Genomic DNA, 22924 nt, shown 5'->3' with positions numbered 1-22924 from the left:
TGTCCTGACTATTATTTTACTTCCTAGCCCATGTCACCTTTCCATTTATGAATCTGTGTGATACTTAAATACAGTTTTCTTCAGATTCCAAGTAAGCAAACAATTCTTAAATGAAATGATATCGAATGTCCCATGAATTATTTCCACATAATGTAATTTTTTTTCATAGCAGTAACTTCTTAGTTAGCGTTGCATAGCCCAAAAGGAACATTATCTGGCTACAGCTTTTCTTTCTAACTGATTCCTTGGTGGTTCTCTGGCGGTAACATCTGAGAAACATTAGTTTGAAGTTAATATTTATTTAAAATAAAAATTACTTGGCAGCCTCTGTAAATATTTTCTTTTTGTTGAAAATGGTTACACATGATTACATTTGTTCTTATTGGAAATATTTTTTTCAAATTAGGAACATTTTTAACTTAGGAAATTCATATTCCCTCTAAAGAGAATTTTGTTAACATTATGATCTAAAGACATTTTTTTTCTCTCCTAGGTATGCAAACATGTGTTGGTAAAAGACATAAAAATAATCGTGCTGGATCTGAGGTGATATGTTCTGAAGATTAGCACCATCACCACCGGATAGCTGCCCATGGACATGTGGTCCCTGGATTTTCTTAAGATGTTTCCAGAAGTGACTGATATTTTATATTTATACATTTTAGACCAGAAAGTTTGATATTTATTGCTCTTGTGCATTTTGAAGTTTTCTTTTTGGGTTGCTCTGTCTCAAGAGTGGTCACAATGATGTTAAATCAATATATCCATTAATGGCCCCAACTACTATGACCAGATAATAAATTATGCTGCAAACTATAATATGACCAGTATTTAAAGAAGTCTCTGCATATGTTTTCAGAGCATTAGATGTTTTGCTGTATTTTTTCTCATTCCTATGAAATATAATCCCAAACAAGGAATTCTGAGTAGCAGGTGGTCTCTAAGCCAGGCCATCTGCTTCCACAACCTTTCCCTGTGCTAGGAGATGAGCTGATCCCACATGTGAGAAGAAATGTGGCTGTATATGGGCTTCATATGCTAAGAAATTGAGGATAACATCATTCAGGGAAGAGTGGGTTGTCTATGGAGCTGGACATGCAAAGTTAATTTGCCCTTAGCTGGTGATGTCCGTAGACTCAAAGCCCCATGCATAGAGCAAGCCACACTCTAGTTCTATAGTCTAGGATCTGAAACTTCCAAGTCCACAGTTGTCATAAGGCAGAAACAAGCCACTGAGCTACCCATAGCAGGCTCTTCATGCGTGAGAACCGGAGCAGAATCTGGGTGGCACAGTCCTGGTATTAGGGAGTAGACCACTGGGGGAGGGATGCTACCTTGTCCACACACAGAGTGCAGGGAATACCCCTCTTTATAAAACAGAAATCATTGAACTTCCTGGTGGGCGCTAGTACATGCAAACAAGGTCATGTAGGCAACTCAGATATAAAGCCAGGAGGAGAGCAAAGGCTGGGAAAGCTGTGGTTGGCATACAAGACATTGACTGTGAAACCTTAAAATTGTTTACTCAAATTAGTCACTGTCTGGCTGGGTCCTGGATGTAACAGTGGAATGATGGTGAATCTGCAATCTTGAGTCTGAAGAAGATGCTGAAAATTCCTCCACAGCTTTTGCAGAGGGAAAAGCATTTACAGATTGCTCAAGAAATAAGCTCCATTATGTTTCCTGCTTATATAAAGGCTGATGAATAAGAAAAAGAAAACAAGCAACTAGCTGACATTTGTTCTATTCCTGACTTTAGGCAAGGTTTCCTTACCAACAGAAATGAAGTGTGTGTGTTATTGCTTTAGCAGTTTCCTGTCAGCAATAAAATGTGTTACCTATCCAAGTTTTGCCTAGGGAAATACATCATTTTTAATTTGTTTCATTAGAAAAATAACTTATTGAGGTGAAATTCACAGAAGATAAAATTCAGTGACATTTAAGATATTCACAATGTTGTATAACCACCACTTTTCCCAGCCATTGGTAACCAATCCGCATTCTGTGTCTATGGATTTATCTATTCTGGATATTTCCTATAATTGGAACCATACAATATGTGAATTTTTGTATCTAGCTTCTTTCACTCAAACGTAACTTTTCTGAAGGTTCATCCACACTGTACCATGTATCGTCAGTACTTTGTTTTGTTTTATTAGGGCTCAGTAATACCCCATTGTATGTATATACACAATTTGTTATACACAATTCATCGAGGGATGGAGGTGTGTGCTGATTTCACCTTTTGGCTATTGTGAATAGTGCTGCTATGAACATGTGTGTAATGTACTTGTTTCAGTATCTGTTTTCAATCCTTTTGGGTATATATTTAGGAATAGAATTGCAGGGTCATGTGTAACCGTATGTTAACTTTTTTATGCCAACGTGTTTCCCACAGCAGCTGAACCATTTTACACAACAATACATAAGGGTTTCCATTTCTCCACATCTACAACAGCACTATTGTTTTTAAAAAATCATAGTGATCTTAGGTGTGAAGTGGTATCTCATTGTGATTTAGATAGAGCGATAGGTTATGAAGTTCTTTTAAGTCAAATTTTTGACAGTCAAATCAGAGTTGGTGAAGATGCCGAAGAGTGCTGCAACCCACTCTCATGACACTCTGATTGTTGTGGAACTCCCGTCCTTAGGTCTTCTGCACATTGGAACCATGTGCAGAAGCAGAATTTTATTTTATCAGGGATGGTCAACTCTTTTGACTGGGTAGGATTAGAAAAACAAAAGAGAGAATGACCAACAAGAGCCCCCAGTAACAGCACTCTAAAATACTACTCTGCTTTCCACTGAACTCAAGGCTTACACATTTGGAAGGGAGAAGACTGACTACTTTGGAACATACATCTGAAATCACAAACCTTTTTTAAGAACAAGGGCTCGTTCTAAATGTGTAGGATAGGATTCACCTGCGTAATATATTTTTTGCTGAGTAGATGAAGCCATTTTTGTAAAAAAAAAGAATGAAGTCAAATGATTTTAGGCCATTTCTTAAGGAGTTTCAGGCTGTAGAATATGCAGAGAGATCTAAGGAGGGGAGAAAATAATAGATACAATGAAAGGACAGAGAAATGAGGCTCAAACTAGATACGGAGGGGACGAAATAGAAAGCATGATCTAAAGCATGAAAAGAACAGCTTTTGATTTGGTGTGTCTACAGTGCCACACATTTTTCTCCAAGACCAGGAAATCTGCTTAAGAACAGTGAACTTGAGGTCTCTGAAAAACTATTAACGACACTGTGTAGGAGCTTGTTCTACCAGTGGCTGTCCTTGAAGGTAGCATATGTTTACAGACCTAGTCAGGAGAATCGTAATCATTTCTATTCCCTTTAGTCTTTAAGGAGCATGAAGTGACTACACAAAGAACATTCTAGAATAGCTGTAGCTATCAGAAACAAATTAGAATGAGAGGTAGTGTTTGAATGTTCATTTCCCAGATGCATTTCTGAAAATGAGATAAAGAATTTAACCTGCAAGATGAAATGCTTGAGAATGGCAAATGAATCAGAGATACCAAATTTCTCACTGGAAATTTCCCTAATTGCTTGTAATTGGTGTCTGATTTCAAGACAGACATTTCACAGAGGAAATGTTATGAATTCTACTTTGAAAAATTATAGTCAAGTCATAGTTGCATTTTTAAAGTCTATGTGTGATCCAGTTTTGGGGGTTCTCCTTCCAGTTCCACATCTGCAGCGCACTCTCCCACTTCTGGGCCTCTGTCCTGAACACAGTCCATCCTCTACCTGAACCTCAACCCCTTTGCTTCTCCCCTTGTTTTCCTAGTTAACTCAATCTTGTCTATCTATCTATCTATCTATCTATCTATCTATCTATCTATCTATCTATCTATTATATTCAATATTATTTTGTATTAGTTTCAGGTATACCACATAGTGGTTAGACAGTTATGTACTTTACACAGTGGTCCCCCAATATTTCAATTACCCACCTGCCCCCATACATAGTTATTACAATACTATTGACTATATTCCCTATGCTATAATCTACATCCCTGTGTTGGCCCTGAGCGACACCTCCCTCACTGCAATGGGAAATTCCTCAGACTGCTCTGTGTCATAAATCCTATTAAAGAGACTCACACTCAGCTGACTGCACAAACGATGCTGCACTGACAACCGAGAATTATTCACTTTTTTAAAAAAAATTAGTAGCACTTTCTCCCATCTATCCGCTCACAACAAAGGCTGTGTGAGGTGAATCAGTCTTACTACAAAACCACATTATCCTCGGAGGTTGCAGATGCCTATTGTGGGAAAATTGATGGTCATAAAAGAAGGCTGTTTTGCTATTGTTAGGGGAGAGAAGAGATTCAGGAAGCAGCCAGGTCTACACGCTGCCGGTTTTATCTCTTCTGGAAATTCACGTGAGGCTCATCAATGAGACTGCCACTTGTTCAGCCCTTCAAGTCACTGGGCATCTTATATCATCAAGGGGAGGAGTCACTGGTTTATGATGGAAGAAGGTGCATAGGCACTGCAGCTGGGTGCTCGCAAGGAAAGGACATTTCACCAAGGCACATTCTGTGGGTGTTTCTGGTTTTCCTGATTTCTGCCTCTGGCCGTGCCTGCTTCAGATTCTTTGAGAGACTGCCAAGCACCCATTCCTTTACCAGAGAATTCGCACTCTCTAGTGGTAAACGTCAAGTACAGCAGTACACGGACTTCCTTACTTTAGTAAAACCTGAAGTGATGATGGGAATGGTTGGTGCTTTTGCTTAAATTATGAAAGTGGTCTGTTGCAAGTATCTATACACAAATCCTTTAAGTCTAGTGGGTTTGAAGTTTCCTTGCCCGATAAGCATACATTTGCAACTGGAAAATTTCCCTCAATCATAGCATGTTACAGTGTTTCTCGAATTTTGATGTGCTAAAGATTCACCAGAGAAATATGATTAAAAGTCAGGTCCTTAGCCTCAGCTCCACAGGTTCTAGTTCAGCTTTGGGTGTAGCCCAGGAATCTGACCGCTTAAAATGAGCCTCTCCTAAGCTTGACCTGTGTGGCCTGTTCTTTGAGAAATGCTGGCCTAATGGCTGAGTATGGGTTTGGAAGCAAGCTCAAGTATGACATTAGGTATATTCCTTAACCACTCCTAGTTTCTTTTGCTCCATCTTTAAAGGCAGTAAGAATACCTAGCCCATTGGGCTGCTGTAGGACAAAATGAGGTCCTAATTTAAAGGGCTTGAGACTTTGCTAACATCTCTCAAACAAGTTACTGCTGGTGACAGCATGCCCCAAACCTATCAATGAAAGGCCCAAGACCTGGTTCTAGCACTAACCTGCCTTGCTTCACAGCTGGGCCTTGCCTGGGCACCTCCAAGCCCAATAAAAAAGGGGGGCTTGGTACAGGATCTGGTCATGACAGGTAGCCAGCTCTTACTATTTGTAGTATCAATCCTAATTTATTCAAACCATAGGGCCAGAGCAGACCCAGAGAAGCTTGGATGTCTAGACCAAACGAGCATTAAATCTTAGACCCAAAGATCTCTACAGTGAGATGTTGCCATAGACAGAGACCCCTCCCTCCCAGGGACAATCAGTGGCTACACATAGAAGGACCAGTAGCTCCCTCCTAGGAAGCCTCTTATGATGCTAAGCTGCCTGGATAGAAAAGCACTTTGAGACAAAGACCATTAAGGGCAGGGAAGGTGTTGTTATACATCTTTGTACCTCCCAGATCAGTTGGGTAAAATAGAAGTTGAAGCTTGCAGTTCTATTTCCTCATCTATAAAATGAGCATGACAATAATATTTTCACCATACAGTTATGAAGAACAAATAAATGAGGTTATGTGTAAAATCCTTTGTATGATGATTTCCTGTGGTCCTTGGAAAGTATTGTCATCTGTCGCATCCCTTCTGGTGTAACTGTGTCTTTAGTATCTTCCAGAGACAGATACTGATCTGGAGAAGGGAAACAGATGCTCCGTATGTGTGATGAGATTTTAGAACCATGTTTCTTAATGGTTTTTTTTAATCCATTTCCTCTAATAAACTTAAAGTCATATCTTCTTTTAATATATATTTATTAAGTTTAATATGTTGTATATTAAAAGTCATATTTGTGTGTATGTATAAACATATAGGGTGTCCCCACAAAATGTATACACACTTTAAAAACTGATAACTCACTTAATTTTCACTCCTTTTCAGGTTTAACTGATTTGAAATAATGGGTGAAGCCAGACTAAGCTTTGACCAAAAAAAATTTATCCTAAAGTGCCACTAGACTATTTTTTATGGGGATACATAAAAGATAAAGTTTATGGTATTAAAGCAGCAACAATTGATGAATTGAGAGCCCACAATTACCAAACAAAATGAGTCTTGGATGTTTGCAATTCCATTGCTTTTTGCATTATCAGCAGTGCCTGGACCAGAACGGTCATCGATTTGAAAACAGGCGTTGACAAAAAAAAAAAAAAAAAAAAAGACTAATTTCTGTAGATTATTTTAAATTTTGAAAATGAACTGTATATTAATAACCACTGGCTTTATAATCATTCAAAGTGTGTATACATTTTTTGGGGACACCCTGTATATACGAATGTATGTATACACACACACACACACACACACACACACACACACACACCCTTTAGGCTAACTGAAGTTAAGTTTTTGAAGAATATATTCTTTTTTATTTCAGAGAGGAAGAGAGAGAAACATCAATGATGAGAGAGAATCATCGATCGGCTGCCTCCCGGGAATCAAACCGTGACCTCCTAGTTCATAGGCCACGCCAGCGGGGTTATGCTAACTGAGGTTTAAACAGAGCAAAATAATATAATTACTCAGCAAGTTGTAAAATCAGTGTGGATTATCCTATTGATACATTTTAATCTACGTTTATATTTATCTTCTATGTATTTTCAAGTTCTTTCCACTAACATCATTTAGTCAGAACTTCTCATATGAATGCGATTCTACCCTTTTCTGGGTAACACACGCATCCTAGTCGTGTCATGTCCTCGGCTGCCCCACTAGAGGGAGCCATTCTGCAAACGGTGAGGTCAGCCTAACAGAACCGTGAGACATCTGGGTGCTGCAGAGAGGCCAAGGCCACAGGTGACAGGTAACATAGTTCAGGTTTATTAAAAAACACATAGGCGACAAGTCAGAGCGTTGGCAAGGAATGATATGGAGAAGAATTGAAGGCATTATTCCACAAAACATTCACAGTTGTGTGCTAGAGACAAAGAGAGCAGGGAAGGATTTTAGAAGCATTTGCGGTGGACAATGGATGGCCCGGCTTCATCGTACTCCTGTTTGCTGATCCACATCTGCTGGAAGGTGGACAGAGAAGCCAGGATGGAGCCGCCAATCCAGACCGAGTATTTGCGCTCCGGAGGGGCAATGATCTGTTGGTTAGGATGAGAAAGAAGGGCCATTAGTGTGCGCGAGGGCGGGGCCTGGCTGCTACCAGGGTCCTGATTTGGTGGATCTGGCTGAGGTCTCATGGACTTCAGAGACAGTCTGGGCTGTCAGATGTCTGACCTGAACCCTAACCCAGCGGACTGTGGAATAGCTTCTGGGTTTAGAGAGTCTTCATTGAGCACATTTGTTTTTCTGGCTTCCTTTACACAGTCTACTCCAAAGCACCCACAACACCCCACCACATTCAGAATTCCGTTGGGCAAGCTGAAAGTTGGCCCCAAGCCCTGCAAGGCCCCCGCTTAAGAGCCCTGATGAAGTCTTTGATGTCCATGAACTGAGCCTCAGAACTCAGCACGACATACTTCCTGTAGAAACACCCACCAGAGTCTACAATGAAAAGTTTGGATTGTGCCAGAACTTACTGTACAGGTTTGTTTTCCCACCTGATTAATCCCATGGAGATGCACTGAGTAACAGTGAGGGGTGAGGGGTTCCCGGCTTGGGTGACCTTTTTCCTGGGACAGGTCCTGGGTAACCTGCACTGGCCGACAGAGGCCTGACATGGTAATATTTAATATGCTAATATTTCTTAAATAATTGAATGAGGTGCAGAGAGCAGTGAATCAGGCCAGGGGTCTTGTCTACCTGCAACAACCCCCAACATGGCTGTGGCAAATTCCACTCCGGACTTGGATATTTGGGTAGAAATGAATATGGACACTTGGGCCAAACAGACAAGGCATTTCTGAAACCACGGTAAAAAGGTCTAATTTCTGTTTATCCCCCAAGCTCTGGTTGAACATTTATTTTTAATACAAATAGTTAATATTTACTGAGTATTTATTATGTGCCAGGCATTATGCTAAGCATTTGTCCTGATATGTATTATCTGATTTAGTTTTATTTATTTATTTATTTTAAAATTTGATTTTAGAGAGAGGAAGAGAGAGAGAAATATTGATCGGTTGCCTCAACCAGGGATCAAACCCACAACCTGGGCACGTGCCCCGACCGAGAATCAAACTCACCACGTTTTGGTGTATGAGACGATGTTCCGACCAATTGAGCCTCAATGGCCAGGGCTCATTTAATTTTTCCAACTGCTTCTAACAGTAAGTATTCAATTACTCCCACACTACAGATGAGGAAACAGACTGGGAGAGGCTTACGTAATGGGCTAGCTCACACTGGTTGTGTACACGTCAGACCCAATATTCAAACTTGGACCTCTCCCAGGTGTCTTTGTGGTTTGGTTTGGTTGCTTTAGAAGTCACCTTTTTATTTGGGATAATTTTAGATTTACAGGAAAGCTGTAAAGCTAGTGCACAGAGTTCCTGTAGACTGGTCCTCCAGTTTCTGTTTCCCCTAATGTCATGATCTACTATGGCCTAAGGTTTAGTGGTTTTCTCTTACCACACTGGAGCCCAAAGTTCCACATTCATTTCTATTCAAGAAGCCAAGTTTGGAGAACTAGGAACTACTCAACTCGAGCTACAGCCTCTCTCTGTAACAGACCCCCAGCCTAGGCTCCCTTTGTCCATGAGCTCAGCAGCTGGCTTCGCCTGGCTCCCTTCAGGGTGGGAAGAGGAGGGGGTGAGAGCAGATCAGAGTCCTCAGAAAATGGTCTCATCTCTCACCTACAGTCTCTTAGAGCCGACACTACAAAGTACTTCAGTCCAGCACTCTTTTATGTGACCTGCATACCCTTTCCAAAGAGAGAGAGAGAGAGAGAGAGAGAGAGAGAGAGAGAGAGAGAAGTGCAAATCACAGAACTAGTTCGAGTGCTTTTCATGTGTGTGAACTGCACCTGCACTGCTCCTTCTGCCGCTCCGCTCCATGTGACCGGGGCAAGAGGTTCCCAGCGTGGCCCTGATTTCACAGAGCGATAACAGCTTTTGAGAAGTCGCCCACCCTCTGTGAGATTGCCTCCAAAGAATGATCTCTGTTTAACCTCTGAGCTCCCTTGACTAGGACTCAAACCTGACATACTACAGGGGTCCTGGATGGCTCCAGGACTGAGCTTGGTCATCCTGTGTTTTTGAGTCCCTATATCAAAAGGTGTGCCAGACAGACAGGTAAAGATCAAATCCTCATTCCTGGCCACTGAGAGGTGATCACGTTTCGTAGTGGAAAAAAGGGGTATGCTATTGAATGTACAGGGTTTAAACCTCTTCAGAAATATATCTGGCTCCTCTGTCACTTTCTTTTAATGTTCTACACATGAGATGCACTATTTTCTGATGAGGAAACACAACTAAATATGTACTTTAAAGAGAAATGGGCACATGGCAGCTTTGTTGATCTCTATCGCCAGCTGCTAAATGTAGCTGATAGACAAGAATAATTACAGATTAAATGTTGTACAAGATAATTCAACTTCTCTTATGAACTGGATTGACTTATGTCCTGGAAAGTGTGGAACTTGTACACTCGGACCCTCTGCCTAACCCTAAACCATGTGACCATGTATGGCTCTGCAGAGTCCTTCACGCCTGGTGGCAGGGTTGGCACCAGCAGCAGAGCCGTGGGGTCTGTCACCAAACTGTACCTTGATCTTCATGGTGCTGGGTGCCAGGGCCGTGATCTCTTTCTGCATGCGGTCAGCAATGCCGGGGTACATGGTGGTGCCCCCTGAGAGGACGTTGTTCGCATAGAGGTCCTTCCTGATGTCAATATCACACTTCATGATGCTGTTGTAGGTGGTTTCGTGGATGCCAGCGGACTCCATCCCTGGAAAAGAGACGCAGGCCATAGTCCTTGGCTGGTGGGTCGACCCAGGTCAGACAAGGAAGAGCTACGTGGAAGATCTTACGCTGACTGAAGCTAAGCAGACATGATAATCGAGGAACCTCCCATCTCAGAGACCAATAGGTCCTTGGAATGCTCCATGTCCTCCTACCTCTTGTCTAATGAGGAGGCCCTGCTGGGAGGAGGGGGGCTGCAATGTAATGTCACCGATTTTTAATACTCATTACTAAGTCTGGTTTGAATCAGGGGCAAAGTCTTGAGTCTCCCTGGAGAAGGCTCTGCACTAAGCCCGTGTAGCAGCCATTGCTCACAACTCCCCCAAGTCTCTCCTTGGCTGCTGTCTCATTCTCACCCCTGAAGCTGAACCATCAGAAAAGTGCTCATCTCATTTGCACCAAGACTCATCTTTCTTCCATCTTGGTAATGTTTTTCTATCTGAACTTTTTGTTAATTTCTGATGTGGGTCTTTTAAACAGAACCTCTAAATAGCCCTTATCTTTTGCAGTGCTGTGATGATGAATAATAAAAATAGTAATAGTAATAGTAGTAGTAATAATAATAATAATAATAATAATAATAATACCTAACTATTAATTTCTGACAATATCTAGTGATTATTGCTAGCTTGTTTTGGCCAGCCCCTGGGCTAAGTGCTCCACACATATCTCATGTAATTCTCACAGCCCCCCTATGACATAGACATTGCTACAATCCTCATTTTACAGATGAAGACACAGAGGCTTGGGGAAGTTAAGTGATTTTCCCAAGAACATGAAAGTAGAACTAATACTCAAACCCAGGCTCACCCCACCCAGAGCCTGCCCTCTGTAAACAGCTCTGCTAAACTTTCTCTCAAGGTCAGTGCTAATGTAGGCACAGGCTCTTCCATTTTTCTCACCCCCTCCCATTCCAAAACTCTCAGCACTCAGTATGCCCTTCCCATCCATCCAGTGGCTCCACTGTGTCCTACGCATGAATAATATTTGACTTTCACCCTAAACCACACACCAAGAATGCTTCTGGATTAACTACTACATAGGGTTGCTTGGAATGAAAAGTCCTTTCCTGGCCTTCTGAAGTCTTTCACTTGATAAACATGACCTTCTTTGCCCTGATTTAGAAATGTGTTTGGCCTTGTGGCCCTGTCACATGCCCCCACATGCAGAAGAGCACTGGTGGCCAAAGGCTGGCTGAGTAGGGGGGATGGGGTGACCTCCCTGCCCCAGGATGTGACGCTGTTGCCTACCGATGAAGGAAGGCTGGAACAGGGTCTCCGGGCAGCGGAAGCGCTCATTCCCAATGGTGATCACTTGCCCATCTGGCAGCTCATAGCTCTTCTCAAGGGAGGAGGAGGTTGCAGCAGTGGCCATCTCATTCTCAAAGTCCAGAGCTACATAGCACAGTTTCTCCTTGATGTCTCGGACAATCTCACGCTCAGCTGTTGAGATACAAGCATTAGGGTAGTAAAATCCTCAGTCCCTCCCACAGTACTGGTTCCTTCAAAACAGTATGTAAGTTTAATATTCTGCAACCCCAAATCCATGATGGCAATTAAATTATAGGTCCACCAGGGAACCACTTTTCTTCCTAGCAGAGTGCCTCACACATCGTAGACCCTTAGTAAATATTACCCAGCAAATGGTGATGGGAATAAAAGGAACTGGCTAGAGAAAGGCACAGAGCAGGAAACCCTTTTGTACATTGTGTTCTTGCAGGATTAACTGATCACTCTCTGTTTTACAACCGTTAGTTATATTGGATTTTCAGTTGACCTGGAAGTCTTATGCTGAAAAAGTCTTTTGAGGGCCCTCACTGTTTTCAAAAAGCTCTGGAGATCCATGTCTCCTAGACCAGGTAGATTCCAGTTCAAACCATTGGCATATGCATCACCTTCTAGAGAGGGGCAGGCCCTGGCTCAGGACCAGTCCTGTCCAGAGTCTCCAGGTGCATGTGGAAGGAGGTATGGAAGAGTGGGCAGGCAGACACCTTTCAGACTCCTGCATTCCGAAGTCCTAAGCTATTGGTTCCATCTGGACCCTGGGAACCTTTTGGAAGTATCTTGAGGGGTACTTGTGGGTAGTAGAGTCAGGAACAAAATTAATTTAACTCCCTACTCCTAGAGGAGACTTTAACATCTGCAGGGCTCAAACGTGGAGCCTAGAATCAGCCACCGGCATGTTCAGAAACCTGCCTGTTTAGACAATGCCAAACTGGTGAGGGGAGGGCAGGTAGCCAGGGCCAAGGCCACTGAGGATGTCCCAATGTCTCTATAACATCGACTCTGCTTCTTGTGGGTGGCACCAGCTCAGAGTCTGAAGATACACATATGACTGCCTGCTGGGTTGTTCTTAATACTCGCTAATAACTATTGCATGCTTACTCTGTACTGGGTTTCCATGTGCATTATCTCATTTACTACTCACAATCACCTGAGAGACTATGGCGTAGCGAGGTTGGGGAACTTGTTCAAGGTCACACAGCAAGTGAGTGGTAGAAGTGATCCCCAAGCCCTGTCGAGATGTCTCCAAAGATTGCCAATCACCACGCATACTATCCTTAGTGTCTGCACTCTCTCTTTTCTGTTTGTGAGTGGAGGGGACTAACAAGTGTTCAGAAAACCCAACTCTGACTAGCTCATCATACAAGATGGCTATTACTGTTCTTCCAAGGAAACAGCATAATCATTTTGCAATTTTATCCAATTAAAAAAAAAAAAAAGCCATGCTTGGCTCTGCAGTCCATCTGCAGCCTCCCTCCCATCATTTCCTTGGATAGTCACTGTGGTCTGTACGTTACTAGGAAGGACATCTCTTCTGTTCCTTCCCACGGGCCTCACCCGTAGTCACGAAGGAGTAGCCACGCTCCGTCAGGATCTTCATGAGGTAGTCGGTGAGGTCTCGGCCAGCCAGGTCCAGACGCATGATGGCGTGGGGCAGGGCATAGCCCTCGTAGATGGGTACGTTGTGGGTGACACCATCTCCAGAGTCCAGCACGATGCCTGGTGGACAATTGAGCACAATAAAAGTCACAACAGCAGCCTGCATGGGACTTGCTGGTCTAGGGGAGAGGAAATTTCTAAGCTTCTTATTTGAAAGAAATAAAAGAAAGCATTTGGTTGGCTAGGAGAGAAGGGACAGGCTTGGGGAAATGAAAGAGCAGGAAGAGAGCAACAATAGAAGTCCTGTTCAAGTACAAGTTCAGGGGCTCATTTTTAAACGTTGACAACAGACCTGTTAGGCCTAGGATGGCCCTGTCAATTCTCAGTAACCCTCCGTCATCACAACACACCTATTTACAAACACCAAATCCCATGACTGATGGTGTATCCCGTGGAGGCTCTCATTCCTCTCAGGCACCTACCAGTTGTACGTCCAGAGGCGTAGAGGGACAGCACCGCCTGAATAGCCACATACATGGCTGGGACATTGAACGTCTCAAACATAATCTGCAAAGCAACCCAAAGAACTAAATTAGTGACGCTGTTAATCTTCTTGTTGGTGAATGCGAAGTTAATCTTCTTGTTGGTGAATGCAGAGCTTGGCTTTTCTGGCGTAAGGAAAAAGACCTTTAAACCTGAGGCTCAGATGGGCTGTGATTGGCCTCGTTCTGTGGTTTGCCTGCGGTTCTATGTATTTGGTTCCACTTTTTATGTAGTTGCTGGGTCAATGCCAGCCCTAGATTCTGAGGTCGCTCTGGCTGCGGTGGAAAGAGCCCTGTTTCCTGGCAGAGGACCACATATGAGGGCCAAACACTCCGCCCAGCTCATGCCGTCCAGGGAAAAGATGAGAACAAGAGCTCCTCTGAGTCACGCACGGCCAGTTCGTGCACACTGAGATGCCCGCAGGCCTGCCTTTCTCCATATGCCAAACCTTCCCAGCTCTGACTGCTCACTAGAATGTCTGACATCATTTGCTAGAGAGCCATCATCCTCAACTATTTTCCTGCCTTCACGCCACTCACAGGAACAACGATGCCCATTGGAAACAACGTGTCTGGCTATCTGGAGCGGCTCCCCGGCACACGTTTCCCTGTAGAGGATAGCTGCTCGTGTGCTGCTGTCAGCGCTCAGAGCTCCTCCCAGGAAAAGGCCTTGCAGTCTTTACATGTGTTATTCTCCAAGCCCAAAAGATTGGGGGTCAATTCCAGGCTCTGGCCACTTCTGCTGTGTGACCTTGGGACATTCACCAAATGTATTTGAGCCTCAATTTCTTCATTTACATAATTAGGATAATGATACGTTCTGCTTCACACATTGTTAAGGTTTAAAGAGACAATGCATATAAAATGCTTGGCCCAGTGCTTAACCACAGTGAGCATGAAATTGACATTAGGTGTTCTAATTGCATAGCTCACCCAAACCGGAATCCTGTGTCCGGCTGGTGGAGGGATGGTTTCCTGCTGTTGGTCACAATAACAACAGTAATAACTATTACTTATTGAATGTGTAGTGTGCCAAACACCAAGGCACACATTTAACATGTGACTCACGGAGCTCCAGTTGCGCAATCGGTTAGCACGCGGTACTTATCAAACATTGTGACTCACAAATCTTTGCGAGCTTTTGAAAGATAATAGTACTAATATTCCCAACTTTTAAACAAGAAAGCTGAAGCTCTGAGAAATTAAGTGGATGCTTCAAGTTACATGGCTAATAAGTGACAGGTCCAGTTTTCAAACTAGATCTGTCTGACTCCAGATCCAAAATTCCCCACTGTATGTTGTCCTGCATTTTGAAATGACTTCTCCTTAGAAGTTTTGAACCTAAATGAAATCTCTTAAATGTCCTATTGCTCGTGGAGGTCAGAGGGTGATAGCTCCTGCAGTGAGGATGTGAGTACATCAGGATGGTCCTGTCCTGTCGCATCCCCAAGTTCCTGGAACTCTGTGGGTCTGGAGGGGCCTGCTGGGCTGGGCCAGCTCTCTGCTGTCCTGTACAGCCCCTCCCAGATGGACTTTCCCAACCTGAAGTGCTGGGCCCCAGAGTGGGTATTTACCTGGGTCATTTTCTCCCGGTTGGCCTTGGGGTTCAGGGGTGCCTCGGTGAGCAGGGTTGGATGCTCTTCAGGGGCAACACGAAGTTCATTGTAGAAAGAGTGGTGCCAGATCTAGGGGGGCGATGGAGGAGAAGCACAATGACGTGATGTTGGGGCACGGCAGACCCCGAAAAGGGACATACCAGCATGAGCTCCATGAAACCGGGGCCAAATAAAATGTGACAAGTACTCATTATGTGTCTACCCTTTGACCAATGAGACTGAAGCTCCAAGACTCCGAGTATCTTATGCAGGGATTTACAGCCAGTAGATAAATGAGCAAAAACCCAAACCCAGGTCTGTGAGGCAGGATGGTGCAGTGGTCAAGGCACGGGCTTTGGAGTCAGGTCTGAGTTCAAATCCCAGCTCAGCCACTTCTTGGTTGTGTGCCCGTAGGCAAACTTTAACCCCCTTCAGCTCCAGTCTCACCACGGCTAATATGAAAATCCTTAGCATTTCTTGGCGAGAATTAAGTAAGGAAACCCTAGAGTTACTGTTTAGCCCAGTGCCTGGCCCAGAGTAAACGTTATCTTTTGTCTTCTTGAAGCCCTCATCCTATTTTAGTTCATGCTCGCGGGGAAATAACTTAGTTAAGTAACAGGATAAATGCATGAAAACATGAATGGAAGGATGAAGCTGGCCTGAAGACCTAGTTGCCTTTTTAATACTTTAGGGGAGTTTCCCTCTGTGGTATATGCTTAACGAAGGCAGGTCACCTTGCTTCCAGCCTCCCCCCGCCACCCCATTGGCTCTCCAGGCCTGGAGAAGCTGCCTCCCCTGCGCACTCTAGCCGTTCCGTTCACTGGCACAGGTTTGGCCTTCAGGTATTTCCAAAGTCAGTGCCCACGTACAGCGCGTTTGCGTGAATGTACTTTGGACATACGTGTGCTGTGCTTCCTCTTTAATCCCTGGATGCCACAAAAAGCAACACCATGGTACAAAGGGCTAAATGGATTATTTCTAAAAGTATGACAATTCTCTCTAGCATCATGAATATTAGATATTTCCAGAATTAAAACAAAGCAAGAACTGCTGGGGAAAGATTATAAATTCACAAAAGCAAGATGAACTTTATACACTCTTTATCTCGTCCCGGTTTCTTTGGTTTTGAATTCGTAGTTTCTGGAAAGGAAATGAGATTTCTGAAAGCTCTTTCATGGACTAAAAGCATCAGCGTACTCAAGAAATCCTGCCAGTCATATTACCTGCTGCGGTTACCATGAAACATCATTTAAAAAGCAACCAGTTCTCTCCCTTCCTCTCTGTCTCCCCCACCCCCACCCCATCCATTAGAAACAATGAAATGCTTTATTTGTTCTCCAGGAGCTTACATTCTGAGATGCTGGCAGCTCTACGGAGACCACCTGAAAGAATTTTATCCCCTATTAACATCCTCTCCTCAGAGCAAAGTGCAGTATTACCCAAATCCAGAATCTTAGACCAAACAAATCTAATGCAATGCAATTTTTGTCCAGAAGCCAAGGTTCCAGCATTATTACTGATCAATTCTAGCAGCACTATTTTTTTTAAACTGCTAAATGTGTGCATGTGCGCACGGAGCCGATGAATAAAACTCCAGATGTTGTGGTTCTAATATATTTGGCTGCACTTAACAAATTTTATGCCACTTTCTCATTGTTCCTTCTGCCTTTTCTCTGACCACCTGTGTTTCTATGGTGCCTCATAAAACACCAAAACCCTAGGATTTAACTTAGCTCCTCATTAGCACTTTTACATGGGCCTCGGAGATAAAGACTCCACCTAAATGCAACACAAAAAGACACTTTTAAAAATATTTATTTAACCCGGCCAGTGCGGCTCAGTGGTTGAGCGTCACCCATGAACTTGGAGGTCCCCTTTTGATTCCCAATGGGGGGCGTGCAGGAAGCAGCCAATCAATGAACCTCCCTCATCATTGATGTTTCTATCTCTCTCTCCCTCTTCCTTCCTCTCTGAAATCAATAAAAATATATCTTTAAAAATATTTTTAAAATACTTATTTAAAAAAATTTGTTGGTTGTTGTGCTTCAACCTGTTGAGGGCCATTCGGGAATGTGCCAAATCCACAATGTCAGCCCTCTTTTCTGCAGTGAAACTATCCCCACCCCCACTTGCGCCCCCCTTCCCTCCCCCCACCCCCCCCCACCCCCCCCCTGCCTTTTTTTTTAATGCTCAAGGCAAGTTGATGAAAAGCTTTCAAGAATGGGTGGGGTGAGGCTACTCCCAGCTCCTGAATTGCTCTTTAGCTGTGTTGCCCTGAGAGGCAGAGCCGTGCAGCCTCTGATGAGAGAAGGATCATCCTGGCTGCTGCTCAGACCATGCAGGTCTGGGACGTAATCCGCTTAACTGAGCAACAGACTGCAATACCCACTGCTGGCAATGAATGACTGTTCTCACCTACAGAACTTTAATTGGTTTATAAACCCTGATAGGCAAGGAATTCTTTTTAAAATAAATACTTCAGGATTTTTTTTCTCAGTTTGTGATCATCTAGAATAAACATGAACAAGTAAAAACACAATTGGGCCATTGCAGCCTGACGTTTAGAATCAGGTCCCTGCAGCCCGAGGGCTCAGCCTGCAGCGAAGCGCCAATACCTTTTCCATGTCGTCCCAGTTGGTGATGATGCCGTGTTCTATCGGGTACTTCAGGGTCAGGATGCCTCTTTTGCTCTGTGCTTCATCACCCACGTAGCTGTCTTTTTGTCCCATTCCTACCATCACTCCCTAAAAAGATTCAACGCATTTCGAGTCAGCCTCTCCCCAAACTTATGTATTGATGACAGTCCCGTCACGATGGGTTAAATTACTGGGAGACCAAGGTCCTCTTTTCGTACCAAGAGCAATATATTGAGTCCTAGGATCACTATGTTCTTAAGCAACATCCCTGAGTTGATTGGAAATAGGCCCGAATCGGCCTCCAGATGGCAGAGGACCCTCTGGGTAACGCAACTTGACCTGTGTGTTGTACCTTCTGTGTTCCTCAATGGGCAGAGAGATTGTGTTTGTCTGCTTTGCCGATATAACAAATTGCCTGGCACATATTTGTCATGCAATAATTATTTGTTGAATGAATGCATGAAATTTTACATATAAATTAAATGGCATTTTGTCTCTTATAGACTGTTCTTTTAAAGCTGAATATTACTTTCTAATCATTATGAACTGAAGCATTATGTCTACATACAAATGACCACCAGTGCTTGATTTCTGACCAATACTAATCACCATTAAGACATTTGTCAGACATATTTTTTTAATCATTAAGGTGACACTTAAGACAAGAAAAGAAAGAATTCTCACTACTGGAATTTTACATTGCACTACAGTGACTGCTCTAGAATTGCAAAAACAGTCATGGCTACTATAGATTCATAGAGTGGTTTGTGCAAAATATCTCCACTGCACACAGTTCAACAAAGAGACTGTGTATTCAGTGGGCGAGGCTTCTGTTATTTGTTCTTGAGAATATACACCAAATGGAGAGCCATAGAAATCAATGCGCAAAATACATTTCTGATGTGAAGGAGAATTTCTGGGGTGAAATTCTCAGTTTTTACCATGTGGCTGCCTCCAACATTTTGTTTATACATAATATTATGTAAAAAATTACCATGTGGCTGTTCAGATATATTTTATTGACAGCTAATGGTGTGTAAAATTACAGTTGGTAACAAAGCTTACTTTCATCTAACATCAAGCTCTTTGAGGGTGAATGACCTGGGTTTTAGTATAGTTTCTCTCCAAAGAGCAGGTATATATTAGAGGATGATAATGATGATGATGATAATGACAATGATTATATTTACACAAAAAAAAGAACTTACGGAAAAGGGGCAAGCTTATATCTGATAGACACCCACCAGATAATCTGTGTTATATATGACATTGGCACTTATTTCTTGACATTAATCACCAGAGGTATATTCTTAGCAAGGTTACATAATTTTGAGGAAGCAAACAATAGACAATCTATGGATACCCATTGACACTCAGACATAGAGGGGCCTAATCTATAGCTCTGTTTCTCTCTGTTCCAAACAGGCTCTTGCTCACCTGATGTCTGGGACGTCCCACAATGGATGGGAAAACAGCTCTGGGAGCATCATCCCCAGCAAAGCCCGCCTTGCAGAGCCCAGAGCCATTGTCACACACCAGGGCGGTGCTGTCCTCTTCTTCACACATCTTGGCTGGAGTGCGTCACAAGGTCCTGCAGGGAACAGGGAGGAAACGGCCCCAGCTGTCATCCAGCAGTTATAACACTTACCTGACCACTCCCACCTTCCAGGCTGGGTTTGGGGGCCCTACTCTGGACTCCTGGGGCACTAACAGCTGTCCCTTATCTAACACATTTATCTCAAAGCACTTCCATTAGACTGCTGGCTTTTTATAAGTCAAAACTCTGACGTTCATGTTCATACACCTGGCCTCTAGCACAGTGGCTGGCATGTCTCATGTGTTCATAAGCACTTTAAACATTGACTAAATGAGCGAATGAATGAACAGCTGTAGAGACCAGGTGGGAATATCAGACTATGAGACCAGATCCTCACAGGGACAAGTCACTCGTCACATGTTAAAGAAGTAAATGAAATCTGCTGTCACTATCCACTCAAATTCACATTTCTTTACCTAGAGCTTAAAAGAATTTTTTCAAAAATGTAGATTTTGAAGGGTGGGCAGTATGAAAAATTTGGAAATGTTGAACGGCTAAAATGTTTAATGTAAAATGTTTAAAAGAAAAATATTTTGAATCTTGAGGACTTTTATTTTACCCTTGGTAAAACAGTAGGCTCATGAAAACATTCTAATAAGCAGGTGCTTTAAATTTTAGGGGCCAAAGTTATTCTCCATTAAGAAAAATCATGGCTAACACAAAGTCCAACAAGTGAGGGAGAATCTAATAAATTACTCACCATGCAGTCGATTACTTTGCTGCCATGAAGATAAATAAAAGGCTAAGCTACAGGTATATTCTTATGTAAGAGAAATAGGTTAGAGGAAGTAACATTGGTGATCCCATTGAAATGTATTTTTATACATTGCAAAATAATTAGTCATATATAGCAAGATACTGATGGGGGTTATTTTGAAGTGGTGTATTTTGTATATGTTTTTATCTTCCCAGGTCTGGGCATGTACTCTGAGGCAACCAGTCACAACTGATCGATGTTTCTCTCTCACATTAGTGTTTCTCTCTCCCCCTTCCTCTCTCTAAAGTCAATAAAAAACATATTCTCCAGTTAAGGGTAAAAAAAAAACATTTAAAATTATTTATGGTCCTGGCTCGTGTGGTTCAGTGGTTGAGAATTGACCTATGAACCAGGAGGTTTGATTCCTGGTCAGAGCACATGCCTGGGTTTCAGGCTTGATCCCAGTAGGGGGTGTGCAAGAGGCAGCCAATCAATGATTCTTTCTCATCATTGATGTTTCTATCTCTCTTTCCCTCTCACTTCCTCTCTGATATCAATAAAAATATTTTTCTTAAAAATAAAATAATTTATGGTGCTACATGCATTGAGTTCTCAATAAATATTTGTTCTTTAATGATTATCATGAATAGCATTATGTGATTATTATCATTATCAGATCATTTTATTGCTAGTCTTTGCTTTCTTTCCACAGTGCCTCCAAGCTTAGGAAGGAAACCCTCAACTTGTGGATTCCACTTGTAAGAACGGAAATGGAAATGGCTTGCCCTTTCTTCTCTCACCCTTCCCTGTGGGAGTTGGCTTCTTTTCTAGCAGATGAAGAGGCTAGGAGGGAAGTGAGACATGAGTGCGAGGGAGACAGAGCAGAGAAGCAGTCCAGAGTCCAAGGGCATTTGCCAGAGGCGCCGGCACCCGGGATCACAGCCTCTCTTCAGATGTGCTAAGCAGACTTTCCAAACCAAAAGTAAGAGCTGAAAACAGGATAAGATGTTTGGAAAAGGATGCAATACAAATGTGATGAGATGCTCAGCATGAATACATGTCTTTAACAGCCCCTTGTGTTGGGCAGGGAGGGTTGGGGGGAGTGTTTGAATTTACTGCAGAAATGTAGGCTGACCCTCAGCATCCGCTAGCACGCAGACCAAAAAAGCTCAAAATCCAGTAGATATACTTTCATTTAGAAAAAAAAAAAAGTCGTAGAAGGATTTTATCATCTCTAAAAGGAGCACGGTCCTTACAGAAGAAGCCTGTGTCCCCAGAAAGGAGTGGCTCAGTGACTTCCAGCTCTTATCTAACCTGCCTGGGCAAGACGGTTTGCAGCACGCACAGCATTTCCTAATTAGGTAAAACACACTCCAAAGTCTGCTTTTGGAACTGCACCCGGGTCAGGGGGTTTACTCCAACCGGGTGCATCTTGTGCCAAAAATGAGTAGCTAGTGGGAGGAGGCGGGGGGGGGGGGGGGATGTTGCAGTTCCCAGCTCATCTGTCTTGAAAAGCAAACCATATTTAGTCATGAGTCACAAAATGGAAGGGGAAAATCTCAGCGTGAAAACTCCCAATTTCAGGCCCAACCTGCCAAGCCCTGATTTATGGCAAAGTTCAGCCCGGGGTGGCACGGCTGGCTCCAAGGTCCTGCCTGCCTGAGCAGGCTGAAAGAAATGCAAACCACACAGGCAGAAGGCTTCGGCAAGGCAGCTGTCAGATGCTCGCTCTGCGCCCTCTCTCTTTACTTGCAGAAAAAGATTCAGCTGGTTTCCTGCTGCGCTCTGCTGCAAACCACCCAGCGACCAGACCAACTGCTGGCGTGGAAGCTCACGGACACATTCAAGAGACATGCCTTTCGCACAGAAGACACTGCCGGCTAGAGGCAGAGGAACCCAGAAACACACACACAAACAGCCAACACCAAAGACCAGGCAACTAAAATCCAGTTGCAGACACCTTCGCTGCACCAAAAATCCAGTCCAATGAAGACTCGCCATACCACATCTGAACCCCAAATACTGGAGTTTCCAGTGCCTAAATATAAATAAATGTGTGATTGATACAAATTACGAAAATGCAAACAGCTAGACTGCATCCCTGACATGTGTTATAAGATCTGGGCTGTTGGTTTAGCATAAACAGATTTTACAGGTGACACACATTTCATTTCAACTTCCTCTCCCTCTCCTCCCCCACACCAAGCTGCTCCTTAGCCTTCCTTTTAACGTTAGGTAATTAGAGCTAAAATTTAATAGTACAATCATATGAGTAGTGCAGTCTTCATTCAAAAATTTCCGAGTGCCTGAGCCCAGCCAAATCCCTTTGGACAGCGTCTGAGGATACCGGGTAGCATCAGAGCCCCTGGCATCGCTAAGTCGCGTCCCTGGGCAGTGCCACTTACCCTGACAGTGCTGGCTGGGCTTCTCGGCTCTGGGTGATGTTCAGGGAAGCTGAAGGCTGCGGGGTTATATAGCCCCTTGGCCTGCTCCCCTCCCACTGGCTTCCCAAACAAGGAGCAAAGACAGACTTGAGCCAGTCGTTCAGTCTAACACAACCATATAGGGACCTCAGCACTAAACTCTCTAATCTGGGTGGCCAGCGGCCTGGGTCTCTTCCACCGCATTCCACGGCGCTGCTCATGAAATGGGAGGCAGCTCAGCTGCCTGTGGAAGATAAACACCCCAAGCCTTCAGAACAACTGCTGAACCTTCCAGAGGCACTGAGCCGGTGCAAGGGGGCAGATGCAGGCGCGGCTGGCACATTCCTCGGAAGATGCCAGCCTGCTGTCCTGCTGGCATATTCTAATGAGCTGA

At 43.5% G+C, this 22924-nt stretch overlaps 2 protein-coding genes across 5 annotated transcripts in view; one reads left to right on the top strand and one right to left on the bottom strand.

Moving 5' to 3' along the window:
* STAMBPL1 (STAM binding protein like 1) overlaps positions 1–1846 on the top strand; it is a 44943-nt gene extending 43097 nt beyond the window's left edge. For all 4 annotated transcript variants that reach the window (XM_036336684.1, XM_036336685.1, XM_036336686.1 and 1 more), the window contains one exon: positions 494–1846. In XM_036336684.1, the coding sequence (XP_036192577.1) occupies positions 494–550 (57 nt within the window). In that variant the 3' untranslated portion in view covers positions 551–1846. The remainder of the gene's footprint in view (positions 1–493) is intronic.
* Positions 1847–7106: 5260 nt separating this feature from the next.
* On the bottom strand, positions 7107–22666 carry ACTA2 (actin alpha 2, smooth muscle). Its single transcript, XM_036336689.1, has 9 exons — positions 22513–22666; positions 19251–19404; positions 17793–17921; positions 15157–15267; positions 13523–13607; positions 12999–13160; positions 11409–11600; positions 9963–10144; positions 7107–7398 (listed from the first exon to the last, which is right to left on the bottom strand). The coding sequence occupies exons 2-9, from the start codon at positions 19377–19379 to the stop codon at positions 7255–7257; spliced, it is 1134 nt and encodes a 377-aa protein (XP_036192582.1). The 5' UTR covers positions 19380–19404; positions 22513–22666; the 3' UTR covers positions 7107–7254.
* Between the last annotated feature and the right edge of the window lie 258 nt (positions 22667–22924).

This window comes from Myotis myotis, unplaced genomic scaffold, assembly GCF_014108235.1.
Source record: "Myotis myotis isolate mMyoMyo1 unplaced genomic scaffold, mMyoMyo1.p scaffold_m19_p_15, whole genome shotgun sequence".
Lineage (NCBI taxonomy): Eukaryota > Metazoa > Chordata > Mammalia > Chiroptera > Vespertilionidae > Myotis > Myotis myotis.
Note: the sequence above shows the minus strand (reverse complement) of the source record. Positions and strands in the feature narration are given on the sequence as shown.

What these genes read in the sequence shown, in the direction of transcription:
- ACTA2 (XM_036336689.1), bottom strand. Translation starts at nt 19,379, where the DNA reads ATGTGTGAAGAAGAGGACAGCACCGCCCTGGTGTGTGACAATGGCTCT. An exon ending in ACTGGGACGACATGGAAAAG is followed by an intron (nt 15,268 to 17,792) that starts GTATTGGCGCTT and finishes TCGCCCCCCTAG; the next exon opens with ATCTGGCACCACTCTTTCTA. An exon ending in CGCCTCTGGACGTACAACTG is followed by an intron (nt 13,161 to 13,522) that starts GTAGGTGCCTGA and finishes ATTGTCCACCAG; the next exon opens with GCATCGTGCTGGACTCTGGA.